The sequence below is a fragment of the Molossus molossus genome, unplaced genomic scaffold (genome assembly GCF_014108415.1).
Source record: "Molossus molossus isolate mMolMol1 unplaced genomic scaffold, mMolMol1.p scaffold_m16_p_8, whole genome shotgun sequence".
Taxonomy (NCBI): domain Eukaryota; kingdom Metazoa; phylum Chordata; class Mammalia; order Chiroptera; family Molossidae; genus Molossus; species Molossus molossus.
In genome coordinates this window covers 64,790,607-64,812,606 of record NW_023425402.1, presented here as the reverse complement: position 1 = coordinate 64,812,606, position 22,000 = coordinate 64,790,607, and the positions used below count along the sequence as shown (strand labels likewise).

General features: G+C 38.4%; 1 protein-coding gene across 7 annotated transcripts in view; it reads left to right on the top strand.

Annotated features, from left to right (window-relative positions):
• The window catches only part of ORC3 (origin recognition complex subunit 3), a 60,223-nt gene extending 39,757 nt beyond the window's left edge, over positions 1 to 20,466 (top strand). For 2 of the 7 annotated variants that reach the window (XM_036249341.1, XM_036249346.1), the window contains exons 14-21: positions 3,269 to 3,402; positions 6,082 to 6,161; positions 7,078 to 7,178; positions 11,294 to 11,435; positions 15,545 to 15,661; positions 16,539 to 16,618; positions 17,707 to 17,863; positions 20,310 to 20,464. In XM_036249341.1, the coding sequence (XP_036105234.1) occupies positions 3,269 to 3,402; positions 6,082 to 6,161; positions 7,078 to 7,178; positions 11,294 to 11,435; positions 15,545 to 15,661; positions 16,539 to 16,618; positions 17,707 to 17,821 (769 nt within the window). In that variant the 3' untranslated portion in view covers positions 17,822 to 17,863; positions 20,310 to 20,464. Of the gene's footprint in view, positions 1 to 3,268; positions 3,403 to 6,081; positions 6,162 to 7,077; positions 7,179 to 11,293; positions 11,436 to 15,544; positions 15,662 to 15,765; positions 15,905 to 16,538; positions 16,619 to 17,706; positions 17,864 to 20,309 lie in introns of those variants that run through there. The other 5 variants (XR_004957841.1, XM_036249345.1, XM_036249342.1 and 2 more) reach the window with 5 other exon arrangements.
• Positions 20,467 to 22,000: the final 1,534 nt, after the last annotated feature.

Here is a 22,000-nt window from a genome sequence, read left to right as displayed (position 1 = left end):
ACGTTCTTTCTATCCATATCATAGAATTAAATTTATTCATTTTGACATACCAAAAAGGGCATGGTGTTTCACAGAACCACTTCCAAATGCTCCCCAACACAACAGACAAACTATTCTTCACTAGGTACTGAGGTCATGGAATTCTTTATCAATACAGTGGCCATTGCCTTGTTCATCTGTTCAAAAAGTGGTTTTTTTGTGCTTGATATGTTAAGCCACTGATGGCAAAGGTGACCTTGGTTCTTACCAACACTGAATTTGGCCAAGTGAGAGATTAAGGTAGACAGATAGAAAGGCAATTAAATACAGAGTATTAAGTGTTGTGATGAGTGAAGTTTTGTGTGCTAAGGAACTAAGAGACTGTACAGTTACCCTTCATTTGGAAGTTTGAACAGTTTCTTGGAGGAAGTGGCAGGTGAGATAAAATATCGAGGCTTAGGAGGAATTATGCATATTTTTGGTTTCTGTTTCACTTGTCATGATCATGTGATTGCTTTGTTATGTTGTCTTTGAAGAAGATAATCTCTGGTTTTCTTTGCAAACATTTTTGTTTTTTCTTCTAGTCTTCATTGACATATTTTCAGGTTTAAGTTTTTGAGGTTTTTTTTTAATGTTTTATTGATTTTTTTTTAGCAAGAGAGGAAGGGAGAGAGAGATAGAAAAACATCAATGTTAGAGGAAAACATTGATCGGCTGCCTCCTGCACGCCCTCCACTGGAGATCAAGCCCGAAACCCGGGCATGTGCCCTGACCAGGAATCCACCTAGGACCTCTCAGTCCATGGGACAACACTCAGTCCCCCTGAGCCACACCAGCCAGGCAGTTTTTGAACATTTTTCAAAGCTGTTGTATAATGGTCTGTTGAGAACTCATTATTCAGATTTTTGCATTAGCCATGGATTGACCAGTTTCTTTTTATAGCCTGTTCTCAATCAGGCGTTTATATAATTAGTACTTAAACAGAAATTATTGGCTTTCTGCATGATGAAGCAGAACACTCCATTGCTCTGCGGGATGATTGCTTTTAATGATTGCTAAAGGATTCTCTTTCTGTCTTAGTTAAGGAAATATTTTTTATGACAACCTATAAAGCTTTAACACGTTAAGTATCACAAACCTTTTTTGAACCATTTACCTGATAGTGACATAATCACTTAATCAAGTTGGTTAAAGATTAATAGCTCTTTTTCTGCATTAATGTGATCTATCTTAAATGTGTTTTTCCTTTCTCTTCCAAGTAATCTAGTGTGATAACTTTCAAAGTTTTTAATTAAAATATTTTCTTTTCAGTGTTGTTGTTTCTTTGAAAGCAACACGCTAGATGGAACCTATCAGAATTCGAAAGTGTTGTCACACTGTCTTCAATTCCTCTCCTCTCATTCTCTTTTGTTTTTTGCACATTATCAAAAGTACTTTGATCAAGGTCACCAGTAACCTCCATGTTCCTAAATCTAATGGTCAATTCTCCATCTTCATTTGTGTTTTTCAACCCATTGTCAGCATTTAACACACTTCATCACTTCTTTTTTTTTAAATTCTCACCTGAGAATATGTTTTCATTGATTTGGGGGGGGGGGTGGGGGGATATCGATCATTTGCTTCCCATGCATGCCCCTACGTTGGGGAGGTGGGGACACGTCCAGCTGAGACCCAGGTATGTGGCCTGACTGGGAATCAAACATGGTACCTTTTGGTGCACAGGTACCACACTGGCCAGGGCAGAAGAGATTTTATACGTTTTCTTAAAACTAGGGGACATTTGCCTTTTGTCCACACCTATAGTTTCTATATATATTGGTTGTATGACATTTTTCATTTTTCAGTTTGCATTTAAATTTTAGTTGAAGTAACCAGGCTAATTTTTTCAGTGGTCATAATCTAGTTAGGTTTGTATCTCTTTTTCCTAACTTAGTAATATTAATATCTTTTTCCTATTTTTTATTATGAAAAATATCAAACATAAGTTATCTTGCAAAATGGCATACAATCTGGATATGTCTGATGGCTTTTTCATGATTACTATAAGAACTTTTTTAATCATTGTAGTCTTTATGATTTAGGTCTGTTTGCCGAGAATAACTTGTATACTTGTATTATGGCACTTAATATTACTAATATCGACCTGATTCCCTTCATGATCTTAGTGGAGAGATCCTATAGGTAATGGCTCTGAGAACAGGATCCTAATTTGAGAATATCTGTGTTCTTTCTTCATTCCTAACAAAGATTTCCTCTGTAGCCTTAAGTGAGTTACACAACTCTTCAGTTTGTGCTATGTAACAAGCAGAATTTCCTACCTTATTTAAAGTTAAGTGGATTTCCTGACTGATGTTTATAACACCCATAAAAGATGTAAAGCATAGATAAAATGGTAATAGTTAGAGAAATTATTATTCTTTTTTTGTCCTTCCAAGCAAACTTCCATTTAGCATAAGCGTTATATCCTCAGCAAACATTTCTTGTCTCATGTTTACATTTATATCTGAAGGGAAGGGAAACCTTAAATGCCTGCTGTATAGTAAGCACTGTGTTAAATTCAAATGCATCTTCTCATTTATTTTTTTTAAGTCTTTATTGTTGAAAATATTACAGATGTCCCCTCTTTTTTCCCCCATCGACCCCCTCCTCTCTGCTCCCACCCCTCTCCAGCTTTTCCCAAACTACTGTCTGTGTTGATTGGTTGTGCATATATGCATATAAACTCTTTGGTTTATCTCTTCCCAGCCCTCCCACCCCTCTTCTCTCTGAGGTTTGTCAGTCTGTTCCCTACTTCCATGTCTCTAGATCTATTTTGATTGGCAACTTATTTTATTTATGATAGTCCACAAATAAGTGAGATCATGTGATACTTGTCTTTCTCTGACTGGCTTATTTCATTCAGCATAATACTCTCCAGGTCCCTCCATGTCGTCTCAAATGGTAAGAGATCTTTCTTTCTTACAAGCCTCTATTCTAACCTGTGAAATAGGTGAGTTCCTGTTTCCATTTTACAGACAAGGAAACCAAGAAATTAGAGGCATTTGCCAGAACCAGGCTATGAACCCAGATGTCTGTAAATTTTCTAAGCTGAGCTTTATCATGAGAACTCTTTGAATACTTCTGAATGCCACATATATTGAGGAAAATCTCCCCAACAAATGTTGGTACCTACTGATGAAGAATTTACACCATCTTCTTCTGACCAGAATCATTTAATATGTAGACAGTATTATTTAACTTCATTAATTTTTCAGTTAGATAACACCTCCTTTCACTGATTCTGTTCTAGAATGTTGGCAAAGGATGAACTGATGACCATACTTCAGAAATGTTTCAACATTTTAAAGTCCTCTTCTGAAAGGCAGCTTGGCGGCACAGCAAAGAGAATAGAGGAGCTCCTGGCCCAGTTTCAGAGCCCCGATGGTGAGAAGATGGTATCTTGCCAGTTTTGCTGGCTCTGACTGTCATAAAACTAAAGTGACATGGAAAACCCCACATTCTGCTGTACTGAGAGATGAAAGTATAAAGTAGTTCATGAGCAGTCTGTATACCAAGCCTCAGAATATTACATCTTGACAGTCACAAACAGGCCAAATGGTTCTCTTCCAGCTTTGGAAACAATGAAAAGCCTCAAATGGGCAGAAAAACAAAAACATTCTTTCTCCAGATAGACAATTTGGAGGACTTACCTTTAAAGTGGGGGGAAGGGTGGACAAAAAAAATTAAGATTGACGAGAGTAGCAGAGCATCATAATTAAGGACTCCTTTTAGATTTTTTTCTTAAACATTCCATCAAGTTCTTTATAGATTTCAAAAGCACTGCATAAATCATGTGTAAGCCTGAAAAATTAATAGCTCTGAACTGCTTTCACAGCAGTGAGGCTCATTGGTATGCTGATTACCGAAATATGCATGAGGTTTGCTTTAATCAGATTTGCAAGAGCTTGAATCTTTCAGTGAAAATGAACTGAGGCAGCCTGGCATTTCTCTGTTTTGGAGGGTTACTAGTTCCCTTTATATTCATGACCCTCACGTGATCATTTATATTTGCTGAACGCTGGAGTTGCCTGATTGTGTACAGGTAGCCATGTTCTGTTCTCTCATGTCTGGCACTTCTTGTTCTCTTGGGCACCACCAATACTGATCGTTAACTTTCATGAGCTCTTGCTGTTTTATCACCAAAGTATGGTATTTTGGTAAAAAAAGAAACAAGTGCAGCTTTTACTTTCCCCTATTCAGGAAAAAATTTAATGGAGTTTGGGGAAAAGAGTTTGGTGTGTAATGATAAGCACATAGACTGGACATGGCATAGTGAAAATATTTTACTTGGAATGCCCATATCAGTCCTTTCTGTGTTTGGCAAGTATTCCTTTATCGTGAATTTCCTTTGGATTTTGGAAACCACTTTTGCCGAAATCTTCCCTGTCTCCCTAGCTACAGTGTTAGGCACCTGATGGGTGCTTAGTTAATGTAAAGTGAGAGAAAGTTTGCTTGGCTGGAGTGGCAAGAACAGGCAGAAGAAGGAAGTATTCCACAGGACTAAGGGAATTGATTCCCTCCAGGTTGTGGGTAGGCATTTTAATTTTGTACTACAGCATGAGCCTAACCATTTTTCAAAAGGAACATTGTTAATCATAGAGATCATTGAGTCCAGCTATGTACAGAATCTAAAGCCCAGGAAGAGAAAGTAACTTGCTCGAGATCCCACCGCCAGCTAACACCCAGACCAGAGCCCATCTCTCCTAATCACCAGCTTACTGTTTTGTCTCACAGATTCATAATTTCAGTGCCCCCTAATTGTGGTCACTGGGACAGTGAGGGTCCACTTTTATGGACTTAGGGTAAAAGACGTAGGAGAATTTAAGATAAATTAGGTAAATTTCAGTCTTTTACAAAATTCGACTCAGATTTTTGTAAAGTGAAACTGCAGATATTATAATTTTAATTACATGTAACATAAGCTAGTGAACAGATTCCATGATGTGCTACTAAATGAAGGAATGTTGCTTAATGGGAAGAATAGAAATTAAGATGATTAATAATATAAAGAATAAAGAATTTTACAAGTTGAAGCAAAACCAGTGTCTTGAAGAAACGTTTGTATTTCTCCATTTCCAGAAGTGACACGTTGTTAATCATAAAGTGGCATGAAAACCCCCTATATTGGGCAAGTAGAAATATTTGACTGTATGCTATCTCTAGTTCCTTAACACTTATTATATATTGCATTCTGGTTTTAAAATTACATTTGGAAGGTTAAGTAGGTCAGAATGTCAAATCTGATTTATTTTTAAGGCTCTGCTACATGTTAATGAAATGGGACAAAGAATTTGTTAGATATTTTAAACTTAAATGATATCTTTCTTGAACCAAGAATAATCCATAGCTCAAAGGTAGTTTATTTTTTTTCAGAACAGTGTAGCTTCTCCAGCTGCATCCTGTCTTAGATTTAGGCCAAATGAGCCATGCGAGTGTAGTTACTAGAACCTGCTCTGCACAGAGGGTGTTAGAGCCTCATGCTCTCCAGAAGCACAAATGCACCTTTTACCAGATATGGCTTACTGTTGTCTTTGTTAAGGAACAAAGATGCACTTTGTGTTCTAGTAGATTATTTCAAAACTTGTACATACCCTCTTTATTACTTTAATAGTATTTGTCAGAAATACTGGAACATCAGTGCACTGGAACATCAGGGCCAAACTTGCCAGGCTATAGGTTTACATTGTTTATAATCTCTGCATAAGCAAAGGAATACCATTTAAATTTATTTTGAGAAGCTATTTATAACAGCACAAAGATTTGGTGCTTTTTGCTATTGGTTTTTTTGGGGGTTGGTGGTATTTGTTTGTACTTTGTTTTCATTGTGGTCACCTTTTCAAAATTCAGTAGCTGGTTTTTTAAAGACCCTTCTGCAGCATAAGTTATGTAATATTTATTAACCTTTTGCTTCTGGAAGAAATAATTTATCTGATGGGCCCTTGATCCCCTCCCACATTAAAAAAAAATACATGAAATTATTTCTCTTGGAGTAGTTAGAAATGTTGGTTCTTTTGACTTGAATGGATTTACTTTAGTTGCTGTATATTGGTTTTGTATTAAAAGCAGAAGTCAAAGAGGAAGAAGATGCTTCTGGGTCACAGTCAAAGGGGCTTCAGAAGACAGACCTCTATCATCTTCAGAAGGTCAGGTCACTTTTTTTTTCCTTCCAGCTACATCGTGTGATACTCCCTTTTTTTGGTATGTACTCTAGATTAGCTCTGTCTGGTTATTTTTATTTTCCTTTTAAAACCAGAACGAGGAACACAGCAGACTTTGTAACTCACTCATAAATTAAACACCCTATTTACCCCACTGCCATCCTCATTCTCCATGTACACAGTCTGGAATTTACTAGTGAACATAGGTGGAAGGTGTTCCTATGGCTTCAGAGAGGATGAAAATTAACTAGCAATAGGGAAAATGGGGATATAGTTGCAAAAGAATCAGATTATTTATCTAATGTATTTATTTGTTTTTCTGTTGATCTTAACTCATTAGTTTAGATACTTTTCATGATTTTTTAGTGCATATTTAGCATAGAGCAGAAATTGAGCCACAGTATACTCAATATAATTGTTTTCAGATAGTTCTAACTTTGGAATCTGGTTGTCAGAGTATAGCATGATACCAAGTTATGGTAGATGTAGAGTGAAATTTCAATCTAAGCAAAACAAAACACATGGAATCTGTTTGTTAGTATGGCAAAAGATCAAGGTTGTTATCCTTTCTTCTTGTATGTCTTTTACTGACATGAAGTAGTGAGTTGTGGACAGCGAACACTCTGCCATATAACTCATTAATGAAGTGAGCCGCCCTTTTCCTCTTTCCCGGAAAATTCACTCAATATTTGAAGCAAAACACCTAGGATGAGAGATTCTTTCCAGACCTTAAAAATAAAAAATAACCCATTTAGATCTGTTTTAAAATAACCCATTTTTTTCTTGCACATTCTATCTTTTGTAAAGGGCATCAGCTGCTTCTGCCTGTGCCACAGAGCTCCCCTCAGGGGGGTTTTCTTTCTCAGAATTTCCATGAAAGGCATGTTCTTTCTATCTACAGTCCTTATTGGAAATGAAGGAGTTAAGAAGAACAGGCAAGAAGCAGACCAAGTTTGAAATCCTGAGAGAAAAAGTCGTGAACTTCATTGATAGTCTGGTGAGGTGAGTCTGTTGCTCTTAAGAGCTAAAAATCAGGCTGTTTTCTCAGATAGCACTGGTGCAATAGCTGTCCATAGCCATTTAGGACACTGTCTTAGGCTTCATGTTTTTCAGGTCCCTCCTCCCAGCTTAGACTTGTAATGTGGATTGTCTTTCCATTCTTATGAAGATGTATAATCAAAATGACTTAATTCTTTTTACTGCCAGTTCAAGAATATAGGTTTAAATTTGATCTGGTTCATTACACTGGGGCAAAGAGGGGTGTTGGTGGAAACAGAAAGTGTTTTCCCCTTTCTAATAACAGTGTTTGCATCACACTTTATCCTTTCTCTGTCTTTGTTAGGAGTATGCTAGACCTGGGCCAAGCTGAAAAAACAGAGCAGACTAGCCATAATGTCCTATTATCCCAAATAAAGGACATCTGATTCTAAAGAATACCTGTGCAACTCAGTATCAGCATTATATTCTTGTTGAAAAATGTATTCATAGTAAATTTAGAAGCCTGCCTGTATTTTAAGATGATTCCTTTTTGGGAAACCAAGATCATAGCTATAGAAAAACATGAGAATGTGAAAAAGAAAATTACTTAATAGTTAAAAAGTAGGAAAAAATACTGTTATTTATCATTGCTTATTATTTTTTAATGGCATTTCCAACTCAACAGCCAGTGAGGCACTAAATAGAATCAAGTACTAAAGAAAGAGCTGCTTAGTTATTGAAGACAAAGAGTGGTTTTCTGATAAATTACCTGACCTTCTCGAAAGTGAAAAGTTCCATTTTCCAGGATAATCTGGGGGCAGAGTTATTGTTCCTAGTCACTGGGGAGAAATTACTAATGTCATGAAAGAGATTCAAATGATCAACCAAGTATGATGAAGGTTAAAGTGAGAGAGCTATGTCTTATAAAAGTGATGCAATGCAATATTGAACTGACCTACTAGCCTGAAATGACCTTATAAAACTTGTAGAGTTAATTTTGCCTTACTGGCTTTTCTGTTCTTACAGTTCCTAGTCCCAAGTTCCTGGCTCTTCCCTTTTACCAGGTTGTAACCACTGTAGTTGCTAAAAATAATTTTGCAATGTAATGTAGCAAAATTTCTAAGCTCCCTTTTGAGTTCTCACTAACCCCAAATTGTAGGTTGTGAAACCAAACAACCATTTCCCTTTTGTGATCTTTGACCTAATATGTCTGACTTTTTACCTTTCTGAGTAGTTACTAAAATAAAGCTGAGCATGATTGAAATATGTTGTGAAATCACAAAGTTTTTCATAGTAGGATTGATGTTTTTGCCAAGATTGACTCTCCCAGGAGGGAAGAGATTAGAATTTGTAGCATGTTAGAGCTAGAAGGGACTCAAGGCACCTGAAGCCCAGAGAGAGGCTGATTGCGGAAAGTCCCAGTATGCTGACATCTGTCAAAAGGCGCTCTCCATTTCTCCATACTGTCCCCAGGATCAGTCAGGTCTCAGATGTTTGAGCAGAGCTTGGAGTTCTGGAGAAATGTGGAGGAAGATGACCTAGAGCTGTTCAAACAAGCAATATATAAACAGACTGTGAAACTCTTTGCTAATCTGGAAATTAAAAAGAAGTAGAGAGAAGCCAGAGAGATACATGAAAGGAAGCCACAAAGGGAGGGAGAGATCAAAGCTCAAAAAGCTAAAATGGGAAAGAGAGTGGCAGAAAATGTTTGAGAAAAGTCAATTAAACACATTACTTTAGAAAAAAGATAAATGTAAGCAATACATTCCAGAAGGCAGGGTTCCCAGTATACCATGAGCCTTGCTGAAACTACTGAGAGCAGAGACTAAGCTGCCACTTTCTAAGCTACCATTTTTGCCAAAATACAAGCTTCAATTCTGATACTAAGTGGTTCTACCAGTTCCCTTAAAACCACCTCTCTGATCTGAATCCCAAAAGAGCATGGTACATGCGCTAGTGTCAGACTCATTGCTTATTTCTTCTTGCAGCAGACAAGTTGCAGAAGTATATTTCTGTGCCAATCTCCAGGTTTGTAGTTGGACAAAAATTCAAAGCAGTGGTTCTCAACCTGTAGGTCTTGACCCCTTTGGGGGTCAAACGACCCTTTCACAGGGGTCACCTAAGACCATTGGAAAACACATATTTCTGATGGCAATTCATAACAGTAACAAAATTACAATTATGAAGTAGCAACATGAGGAACTGTATTAAAAGGGTGCAGCATTAGGAAGGTTGAGAACCACTGGCTGATGTATGATGATATTTTGTCACTGTTGTTTACCTAATGTAGCCCAGAAATAAAATACAGGCAAATGTATTGCCTCTGATGGAGGTTCTTTGAGGATATCCAAAAAGGCCTTTTCCTGTGGGAATTACCTGAATTTCTAAACATTAAATATAAAGATGTTGAAAAGAGAGAGGAGTACAAATGTGAGATAGTAATTTTTTTCTGAAATTGACTATCTGGTTGCCTTGTTAGACTTCCAGTCCTTATTACATAGCAGGGACTTCAATGGGGTCTTCGGTGATTAGGGAGAAACAGCCTGAGGTTGGTATCAGAAGAGTTTATGGTCAGAAATTATAAATGGGTAGTCACCCATCCAGGGAATCATTCAGTATCACAGAAACCATTCCTGAGGCTACAGCTAAGTTAACATAATATTTAGTAAGATGTTAGCAGTGCTTAAAGTACAGAATGCTGATCCTTAGGACCAAGTTAAAAATCATACTCTGCAAATGGCTTGTGTTCCGACTGACTGCAGACGTCTACAGTAGACCGAGCTGGGGGCCAGGAGCACTTGAAGCAGGGAGGAAAGAGAGAATGAGGAGTGATGTACATGGTTAATATCCTCTTCACTTTCTCTTCCTCCACTGACTGCATTGTTGGAGCAGGTTTAGTGGGGTTTGCTAGGGAGTGGTACCCTCTCCAGGAGGGAGAAAGCCAGGACTGCAGGAAGAAGAGGATAATTCCCTAGTAATTGGGCTGAGGTAAATGCTCTACTGTTTGCACAAGTGGGGAAAGGAGCTGACACACATCTGTCATGTGGCCAGAATACTTGAAGGCTAGGACTGGATGAAGCCCTAGGAATCTTTATGAAGACATGTGCGTTAACCGACTTAGTGGATTATTACTTACTCTGTCTTAAGGTAGTGTATACTACAGCTTCTCCCTTTCAATTTGATACCTTCCAGGCCACCAAAGAGGATGTCACTGTCATGGTTGAAACCAGCTGATGGGTTCATTATACATCAGAGTGAATTTTTTAAAAATGGATTTTAGAGTGAGGAAGAGAGAGAGAGAGAGAAACATTGATTGGTTGCCTCCTGCATGCACCCCTACCAGAGATCGAATCCACAACCTGGGTATGTGCCCTGTTGAGAATTGAACCCGTGACCTTTTGGTGTATGGGACAACACTCCAACCAACTGAGCCACACCGGCCAGGGTTCAAAGTGAATTTTTTAATGCTTTATTTTTTTAAGTTCAGATTTCATTATAGTTGGTTTGTCATCTGGATCATAAATAAGAGAAGAATCCCAAGTTACACTTCTAATAATCAAAATTTTAATATTGAACAAGTTGCTTGGTTCTCACTACTCTGAAGCTAAAATGTAGCCTTTTCTGCCCTCTAAAGTAACAAGTAATTCATATAAAACTTTTTCCAGGTACCATTCCTATGAGGGGTATCAATTAAAACATTTTCTGTGATCCAGAAAGAATTTTTTAAACTCTTAATTCCAGGTCCAAGTCCTTTTTACTATTGCAGAAGTTAAATGTTTGCTCTGGCAAGGAATGTGGATATCTCAGTTTTCTAAACAATTCAAGAAAGTAAAGTATTCCTTAATCCTTTAAGAAATTCTACTTTAAAGATTTTGAACAGAAATGTAATGTATGTACATTTGTCCCTAAAGGTTTCAATTAGAACAGTTTCTTGTACTCTAAAGAGTTCTGGAAGTTTTTAGAAATATGTGGAAGAGGTACAATTCTCAGTGAACCTGCATTGAATTTTGTTTTTGGTCATTGTTGATTTTGCTCTTTAAGCAAATTGCTCAGTCTTCCACCCAGGATTCACAAAAATGTAATACTGAAACTAAACCTGTGTTTATCTAAAAGCTAATAGCTGTCTTGGGCCATTTCAGAGAATACCTTCTGCCACCAGAGACACAGCCTCTGCATGAGGTTGTGTACTTCACCGCTGCCCACGCCCTTCATGAGCACCTGAATGCCGCTCCTCGAATGGCCCTCCACACTGCGCTCAACAACCCCTATCATTATCTCAAGGTAAGCAGAAGATTCACTTCTCTGACAATTTAGGTCAAACCCCAGGCATTATTTATCACCAAAAAAAGACTAAATTTACAGTTCTTAGGGACAGGGAGCTAGTTGGCAGCTCAGGGTTGCACCTCTTTCAGATACTTTTAAAAATCATTTATACTTTAGAGGGCATCTTCTAAGCAGTGAAAATGATCAGTAGTCAGCTAATGCTGCCAGCTTTGGATCATGTGTCAGTGTCTTCCCCTTCATGTGATAAAGCCAGAAGATAGGCACTAAAACTTGAGAGTATTAACGCTGCTACTATTGTGAAATAAAAGAAATGTTTCCTACAATAACAGCAAATAATGGCTCAAACTATATGGCCTAATAAAATTGCTTAGAAATACTTTGGGACTTCCGGTCAAGATGGCGGCGTAGGTAAACGCGGTATCACGTCCTCCCACAACCACATCAAAGTTACAATTAAACTACAGAACAACCATCATTCAAAACCGCCTGAAATCAAGCTGAATGGAAGTCCTACAACTACGAAATTAGAGAAGCAGCTGCATCAAGACTGGTAGGAGGGGCATAGGTGTGAGGGGTTGGTCCCACACCCATGTGTGGCGGATAAAAATTAGGAGGGTACCTCGGCTAGGAAGGTCCTCCCTGAGGATTGAGAGGTTCCTGTCCCACACCAGATGCCCCGCTCAGGATTCCAGTGCCAGGAAGAGAAGTCCCCATAACTTCTGGCTGGAAAAACCAGCAGAAACTGAGGCTCAGGGAGGCTGAGGTGGCTGGAGCCCCAGGCAGCTTCTCTTAAAGGGCCCGCACACAGACTTATAGGACTCACTCCCTCTAAGCTTGGAGGGGAGACAGCTCGAGGGGCGCCAGGGACATACAGGGAAGAACTGAGCTGTTTGGCACTGGAGCGAGGGCTGGAGAGGAGGCTTTCTCCATGACAAAAGTGCTGTCAGAGGCCTTTGTTCCTTTGGTGAGCCCTTCCCTGGGGCTGCAGACTGCCGCCATGTCTGGGACTCCAGCAACCTGGCTCACACTGGTTGCCCTGCCCTGGTGATTCCCTGAGGCCCTGCCCCACCCAACTTTCAGGCCCACCCAAGCTGTTGCCATTTGCTTAACCATAGGATCAGCCTGTCTTTGATTAAGCTTCAGGTTTTCCTAAATTCTTTCAAACAAGCAGCATGTGGTCTCAGCGAGCCCCATACCTCTCGTTAAGTAATACACAGAAACAAACACAGGGAGGCAGCCAAAATGAGGAGACAAAGAAACAGGTCCCAAATGAAAGAACAGAACAAAACCCCAAGAAAAGAACTAAGCGAAATGGAGATAAGCAACCTAACAGATGCTGACTTCAAAATACTGCTTATAAGGATGCTCAATAAACTTAGTGAGAACCTCAGTGAACTTAGTGAGGGCCTCAAGAGCATAAAGAAGGACCAGTCAGAAATGATAGATGCACAGTCAGAAATGAAGGAGGCATTAACTGAAATAAAGAATAATTTACACTGATTCTGTAGTAGAGCACATAAATCGAAGAAGCAAACCATTGATTTGGAATATAAGGAAGCAAAAAACGCCCAATTAGAACAGCAAAAGGAAGAAAGAATCCAAAAAAATGAGGATAGTGTAAGGAGCCTCTGAGACAACTTCAAATGTGCCAACATTCGCATCTTGTGGGTGCCAGAGGGAGAAGAGAGAGAACAAGAAATTGAAAACCTGTTTGAAACAATAATGGCAGAAAACTTTCCTAACTTGGTGAAGGAAACAGACATACAAGTTCAGGAAGCACAGAGAGTCCCAAACAAGATGAACCCCAAGAGGCCCACACCAAGACACATCATCATCAAAATGCAAAAGGTTCAAGACAAAGAGAGAATCTTAAAAGCAGCAAGAGAAAAGCAGTTACCTACAAGGGAGTTCCCATAAGGCTGTCAGCTGATTTCTCAAAAGAAACTTTGCAGGCCAGAAGGGAGTGGCAAGAAATATTCACAGTGATGAAAAGCAAGAACCTACAACCAAGATTACTCTATCCTGCAAAGCTGTCATTTAGAATCGATGGCCATATACTTTCCCAGACGAGAAAAAGTTAAAGGAGTTCATCACCACCAAACTGTTATTACATGAAATGATGAAGGGTCTTTTTGAAGAAAAAGATAAAATATATGAATAAACAAAATGGCAATGAAGACATACCTATTGACAATGGAATCTACAAACAAAATGAACAGGCAGAACAAACATTCTCATAGATACAGAGAACATTTTGTTGGTTGCCAGATGGGAAGGGAGGTTGGGGGAATGGGTAAAAAAGGTGAAGTGATTAAGTACAGATTCATTGCTAGGCTGACAAACCTCAAAGGGAAAGGGGTTGGGGGGGTGGGAAGAAATAAACCAAAGAACTTATATGCATAACCAACGGACACAGACAATAGTGTGGGAAAAGGTGGGAGAGGGGGCGGGAGTGGGGAGGAGAGGGTCAATGGGGGGAAAATGAGGAACATCTGTAATACATTCAATTAAGATTTAAAAATGAAAGAAAAAAAACTTCATCTTGGATTTTAAACCAAAGAAAGATCTACTCTGAGGGACTATCTGCAGAGCCGAGTGTAGATGCAGTCTGCCAGGGATAAAGTTCATAAAAACCAGACACATTTGATATTCTAAGAAGTTGTTCTTTAAACTGAGTAGAAGAAAGTTCAGGATTTTTTATTAATTTTTAAATATTTTTATTGATTTTTGAGAGAGAGAGAGAAACATCAGTGTGAGAGGGAAACGTTGGGCTGCCCTCCTGCATGTCCCCTTACTGGGATCGAGCCTGCAACCCAGTCACGTGCCCTGATGGAATCGAACCAGGACCTCTCAGTCTGTGGGATGACACTCAATCCACTGAGCCACACCAGCCGGGCAACAGTTTAGGATTTTGAAAACGACCTTTCTTATAGCCAGATCAAGTGGTCACTTTAAACATTTCAGTAAGCTCTGTTCAAGTTATATACATACATAAAAAATAATTTGTTGCACTGGTGAGCGTGTTCAGTGGTTATAGCATCAGCCCATTGTGCATGAGGCAACCAATTGATGTCTCTCTCACATCACTGTTTCTCTCTCTTCCTCCCTCCCTCCCTCCCTCCCTCCCACTCTCTCAAAATCAGATCCTCCAGTGAGAATTAACAAAAAATAATTGATAACTTGTCAGTAAGTTAATATTTATTATTTAATAAGTTAACAACTCATTTAAGCATCTAGAAATCTTGCCATAAAGGGCACCTTAGAAGTGATTCCATAAAACCTATGAAGAGCACCCTAATGTACTAGTTTCCTGTTCCAAAATGGCACACGAATGTGCTAAGCATTGCAAGAAAACACTGAGGAGGAAGATATCAGTGGTTTTCGATGATGGTGGGTAGTGGGGAGTTTGAGTAGTTTCATATTCACAGCACAAAATATCAATTATTTTTATTATATAAAGTATACATTAGAACTTACAAAACCTTTCTGGCTTGTGGTAGGTCACAGAGAACTGGTGTGATTACAGTAGTCTTTGGGAGTGTAGATTATAATCTCCATGTGTATGTGTGAGAGATTTTGTTTCCAAGTAGGAACCATGGATTTCAAATACAATGAAAAACACTGATGGTTTTTGTAAGGGTTAGGATCTGCAGTGTTGACATTCTTTGAGATTACAGCCTTGAAAGTGGTGTGTTGGCATTAATGCAGTATAGTGATTGCTAGAATTCAAGTAATTTTAAATGTGAGAAGTGGCAATTTGTTGAGAATTCACAAAGATAAAAAGTTTATGGAAACCAGAAATGCTTTAGGGTCTCAGAAATTAGTGTTATTAAAATGAAAAAGAATAATTTATGAATAAAATGAAAAAAATATGCTTGTCTTCTGATCCTGGGAGTTATCAAGTGACTAGGAGCTAGGGGATTATGACCAAGACCTAATCCTAAACAAGCAGCTAACTGTTGGAGAGTAAATGCAACTCACTAAATAAAGGAAACTAAACTCCCTTTACTGGCTTACTAAATTTAGGTTAGGGGGGCTTATTAATATCTGGTTTTGTTGCTAATCACTTCTGAAAGGTAGTCATCTTAGTTTACTGTTATTTTTAGAACGAAGCACTGAAAAGTGAAGAAGGCTGCATTCCAAATGTCGCCCCAGACATCTGCATAGCATATAAACTGCACCTCGAGTGCAGCAGGCTAATCAACCTTGTGGACTGGTCAGAGGTAGGTGGGGTGATGAGCAAGCTGTGTATTTGTATACTATCGATGACAATTTCCTGGAATGACTATACTTTTGGTACTTTGGAACTCATATTTTGTTTTTGTAGTGTTTAGTCTTGTTTGAAAAGCATAAATCACCTCATACTTCAGAAATTCCTCCAGAATAGCAGCTGACTGCTCAACAGTTCCACTCCCCTGCACCGGGATCCCACCCACCTCAACCAAGCCAGGGTGCATTCATGCCAGGTCAGAATAAGAACGGGATCAAACCCCAGTTAACAGTAAACAAAAACTGAGCAGTTTAGATCAGTTTTGTTATTCCACAAAATATGTGTATTAACTAGCATTTCTTTTATAGCATACAAGAAAAAAACATTGGAATAACTACACCAGCAATCAGGAAGTAAAAGGAAAACCTGGCAAGGCCATGGGCAACTATTGTTCTTATTTTAAGCAACTATTCCATCCCTCCATAGAATATTACTAAGTTAACTCCGTTGAAGACCCTATTTTACAGATGTCTTGTCACTATTTAAAAATACTGTTTCCAAGAAAAATAGGCATTTTCCTAGGGTAATGGAGGTTGGGGAGTAAAGGATACAGGGCATCCTTTCTTTGCAACTTTGACTAGTTTTTTCTCTGCACATGTCTTCTCTGAAACAGGTTTGTTCAGGAACCACTCTATTACCTTTTAGTGTGTACTTGATTTAAAGTGATCATCAGTATAGTTTTGAGAATCTGAAATTTGGTATAATTTTTTAAAATGTGCCAGTTAGCAGCAGCAACCATGCTTCACCTGGCATCATACAGAGTCATCAAAGGGCAATTAGAGATGTTTGGCAACAGTAGAGATTTTTATTCTCTTGTTTTATCTCAATAGGCTTTTGCAACAGTTGTGACAGCTGCTGAAAAAATGGATGCCAATTCTATAACCTCTGAAGAAAGGAATGAAGTTATCCAGTATCCTTTTAGAAGCATTTCTACAATGTCCAAGTATATGTATAGAAATTTTTCAGATCTACATTGGAGATTTGTAAAGATGTGGTATAACTACCCTTATTGATAATATTAACCGTATCATCCCAGAATGACATTTCTAGATATTTAATCCAAATTTAATCTAAAATGAGATAAAATCTAAAATATTTGGTTTAAAACTTCAAGCCCTGGCCGGTTTTGCTCAGCGGTTAGAGCATCGGCCTGTGGTCTGGAGAGACCAGGGTTCGGTTCTCGCTAAGAGCACATACCTTGGTTGCAGTTTGTCCCCTGCCCTGGTTGGGTCATGTGGGTGGCAACCACTCAATGATGTGTCCCTTTCACGTCGATGTTTCTCTCTCTCTCCCCCTGCCACTCTATCTGAAGAAAATACCGAAAAAATGTCCTCGGGTGAGGATAAAAAACAAAGCATCAAGCAAGGTCATATTCCAAGATTCACAAAAAATATCCAAAACTATCATTGAATTTTCTGTTTTAAATTAGAATAGGTAAACGTTAAGCACTTTTTTAAAAATTAATTTTTGTTACAGATGTTTCTTTTTCCCTAGACACCCTCCTCCCGATCCCCCCCCCCCCACACACACACACACCCCACAGCATTGTTGTCTATGTCCATACATGCATGTAAATTCTTTGGTTTATCTCTTCTTCTGAGGTTTGTCAATCTGACCCCTGCTTCTTTCTATGTCTCTGGGTCTTTTTTGTTCATTATATTCCACAAGTGAGATCATGTGGTATTTGTCTTTCTCTGATTCGCTTATTTCACTTAGCATAATATTCTCCAGGTCCATCCTTGTTATCTCAAAGGATAAGAGATCTTTTTTTCTTAACAGCTACATAGTATTCTAGTGTGTATATGTACCACAGCGTTAAGCACTTTTCCACTGTCTTATTGACTGGATTCCAATTACATTTAACGTTTTCCCAAAAGGTTTACTGTTTAATTTAGGAGTATATATTTGAACTATATTTCAGTTTACCAACTAATGTTTTAACATTGAGATTTTAACCTCTTGTCAAAATACAACATGACCAATTTCCTTAACTTATATACTCTCCAGTGCTCGGTTTATTAGAGCTGTTTCTGAACTAGAACTTCTAGGATTCGTAAAACCTACCAAACGAAAGACTGACCACGTGGCAAGGCTAACGTGGGGAGGCTGCTAGAAAGCAAATGAATGAAGGATCACATTTAGCTTAAGAGAAAAGGTAGACCAATCATACATACCACTAGAGCAGTGGTTCTCAACCTTCCTAATGCTGTGACCCTTCAGTTCCTCCTGTTGTATGTGGGCGTATCTGCATGTGGGCAGACCCGCCTGAAGATGGATAGAGGAGCAGTGTCTCGGTTCCTAAGACCATCAGAAATACGTGTTTTCCGATGGTCTTAGGCAACCTCTGTGAAAGGTTTATTCAACCCCCAAAGGGGTCGCGACCCACAGATTGAGAACCTGCTGCACTAGAGGAAGACATGCATAATCCCCATGTGATGTTTAACCAGAAAGTAGACTGTTAATCCCAAACAGGAATATATCAAAACACCTGTGGAGTCCTTTAGACTCCAACAAATAACATGCTTACAGAGTAACTAATACCTCTCACATTATCTCTTTTTCATATCATTAATAAATTGTTCTTATACATAGTATATACAGTAATAAATTTCTTTATTCAGGAGTATAAAGTATTTGCATTTGATTTAATAGTACTCATTCCTGCTCCAAAAGACATTTTTGGGGACAAATGGGAAAATCTGAGTATGGACTAGATGTTAAATCAGGGAGGTATTATTTTGAGTGGGATAATGGTATCTAGTATGTAGCTAAATTATCTAGGATATTGGTATATAGGACTGACTACCATATTCTTAGGAGCTTGCAGCATGTACTTTGAGATAGCTAAATATAAAACATGCTGATATACTAACTGTTCACTTTAAGTGTATTATTGGATTGTTCTTTCAAATTTTCTGTTTGAATGTTTTCTGAATAAAGACGTGGAAAAAAAGAAAATTTGAGTTTTGCTCTAAAGGTTATTATAGAACAGAAAATAGGGTAATAAAGCTACAGGGGGATTATAGGATCAAAAGAATTTATTTTTATCCTCACCCGAGGACATTTTTCCATTTTTTGTTCAGACAGAGTGGGAGGGAGAGAGGAACAGGGAGCGAGAGAGAAACATCGACGTGAAAGGACACATTCATTCGAGTGGCTGCCACCGCACAACCAAACCAGGGCCGGGGACAAACTGCAACCGAGGTACATGCCCTTAGCGGGAACCGAACCCGGGTCTCTCTGGACCGCAGGCTGATGCTCTAACCGCTGAGCCAAACCGGCCAGGGCTCAAAGGATTTTTAATAGCATGTTTGTTATGGTTTTGGGGATGATCCAGATGGAAAGGAAGTGGACGCAGTAGAGAGGACTGCTAAAACTGTCTTTAAATGAGAGGAACTTGGATCTAATTTTTTTTTTTGTTGTTTGTTTTGTTTGTTTTTTTAGTCCTCACCCGAGGACATTTTTTGATATTTTGTTCAGGTAGAGTGGGAGGGAGAGAGAGGAACAGAGAGAGAGAGAGAAACATCGACGTGAAAGGGACACATCGAGTGGCTGCCACCCACACGACCCAACCAGGGCCGGGGACAAACCGCAACCAAGGTACGTGCCCTTAGCGGGAACCGAACCCGGGTCTCTCCGGACCGCAGACCGACGCTCTAACCGCTGAGCCAAACTGGCCAGGGCTGGATCTAATTTTTACCTAGCGCAAACACAGGAGCAGAGTATTGTCAGAACCATGTCTAAGTAGTTGGGGACAGGTTATTAGGTGCTTTAGCAGAGTATTACTTACTAACATCAATTACTATATAATGTTGAAGGGAGTAGATAACCCAAATAAAACAAAGACAGTCACTTCCAATCCTAACAGTTTCGGATTAATCTAAAGGGCATATTAAACAGATTCTTACAGAACCTGCCCCATCTTCTAAAGCAGTCTCTGGGAGTATAACATGGGATCTTTCCTAGTTCTCCAGTTAATGCTCATGCAATGAATGTCTCATTTGGAAACTATTTTCTTTAGCAATATAAGTTATTACTGTAGGCCAAAGATAGTTTGGACATTTTAAACCTCCAATACATTCTTCTCAGATTGCCTGTGCTTATTTTTCCTCAAAAATACAAATTATACCTGGCAGTGTGCCCTGATTAATCAGATTTATTGAACACATTAGTCACCTAAGTACAGCACCATATCAGCATTGCCTTTTACTAAAAGAATAAGACAACTATTAGCACATCAAATTATGTAGGTATTTACTTATTAAAAGCAATTCCTAGGATCTTTGGGAACTCAGAATCCCTAGGTAGCTTATATAATCTTTCTTACTGAGATCAAGTATGGTTGGTATTTGGACTAGAGCAATCAACTACTGAGTCCTAATTATAACTAAATCCAAGAAGTTGCCTTTTTTTTATTTCTCCCGGAAACACCTCACATACTACTTGAAATTAGGTAAGTGGCCCATAAACTAGGACTTTTTGGTAAGGTGATAAAGCAGAAATTTGGCTGTGGGAGAAATTTTATTCATCAGGTTAATCTAGAATTAAAACCATAATACAGGCACACCTTGTTTTATTGCACTTTGCTGTATTGCACTTAGCAAATACCGTTTTCACCAATGCTGAGGCAACACCCTCCACCAGCAAAATCACAACTCACTGAAGGTTCAGATATGATGGTTAGCATTTTTAACAATCAAGTATTTCTAAATTAAGGTATGTAACATTTTCTTTTTTAGACATAATGATATTGTACACTTAATAGACTATAGCATAGTATAAATACAACTTTTATATATGGGAAATAAAAACAAATTGTGACTTTGTGATGTTTTCCTTATTGGAACCAAATGTTCCCTGAGGTATGCCTGTACTTGTGACTCCACTCATATTTCCCTTTTAATCTATCTTGTCCTCCATGTATAAAACCAGTTGGTCACCCCAATAAACATAATTAAAAAATAAAACCAATGGTTTTATAAATTTAAATCTGAAAATTCCCATATGCTTACTTAAAAAAATATTCATTATTTTGATAAAACATTCTCATATTCACTCTACTCTCTCCTTCATTTTAATTTACTTGCATTCTCCTAAAAATGCTATCCCACCATATCATTGGTTCTCAGCTAGGGCCTCTGTTTCCTCCCCTTACCCCCAGCATTTGGCAGTAAAGGGGGTGGGAAGCTTACTGGCATCTAGTGGTAGAGGCCAGAGATACTGCTAAACATCCTATACTGCACAGGACAAACCTGCAACCAAGAATGATCTGGCTCAAATTAAAACCAGGTAGAATTATCCCCCTTATTGATGGCCACCCTGTGTTATACCCCAATATTTCTCAAACATTTAATGGGCATATGATTTGAGGATCTTGTGAAAGCCCTATACCTCATTTGGGCCCTGTTTAAAAATTTTTCTTCTTCATTGATTTGAGGGAGAAAGAAAAACGTTGATGAAAGAGAACATCAATTGGCCACCTCCTGCATGCCCCTCACTGGTGATCTGGCCCACAACCTGGGCATGTGCCCTGACTGGGAATCAAACTGGTGACCTCTTGGTGCATGGGTTGACGCTCAACCACTAAGCCACACGGGCCGGGTGATTTGGGTCTTATTTTAAACAAATTGGCAAAATATATCACCAAATTTTTAGAAAAGGGGAAAAAAAAACATTTTCTTTGACAAATTAGGTCAATTGTGTGTGTGTATCTCTTAAGACATTTGTGATTGGAATATGCTAATAGAATTCACTGACGCATCTCTACTCCATTATAGGAAAGCTGTTTGAAAAACATGGATGGAAAGTGACTTAAATGTGCTTTCAAACATCATCCTTAAAGAAAACAAACTTGGATTTTACCAATATCTTTGAAGTAAAACTTCTACACATAGCTGTTAAAACTGATCAATTATGTAATATTCTATCATGCAGTCAGCTACAGGTAATTTGGAATCAGACTCAGTTTTTTAAAATAGCACTCAAATCTTAGATTTGGTGAATGAAAATACTGATTTTTAAATCTCATCACAAGATTAAATCAATTGATTCCTGAAAAATGCTTACATTTAAAACACTGGCTTTATTCAAATACTACCCATCTGTACATTAAAAAACAAGCAGATTAGAAGTAAATGTTTTATTCTTCCAACTAAATTCCAGTATTATAAGGGCAGTAAAACAATGATACACTGGGGGAGGGGGAGCAGCAATAAACATTTGTTAAAAAGACTGATAGAATAAATAAAAACTACCAAAAAAAAAAAAAAGGAGAAAATCATATAAACCCATT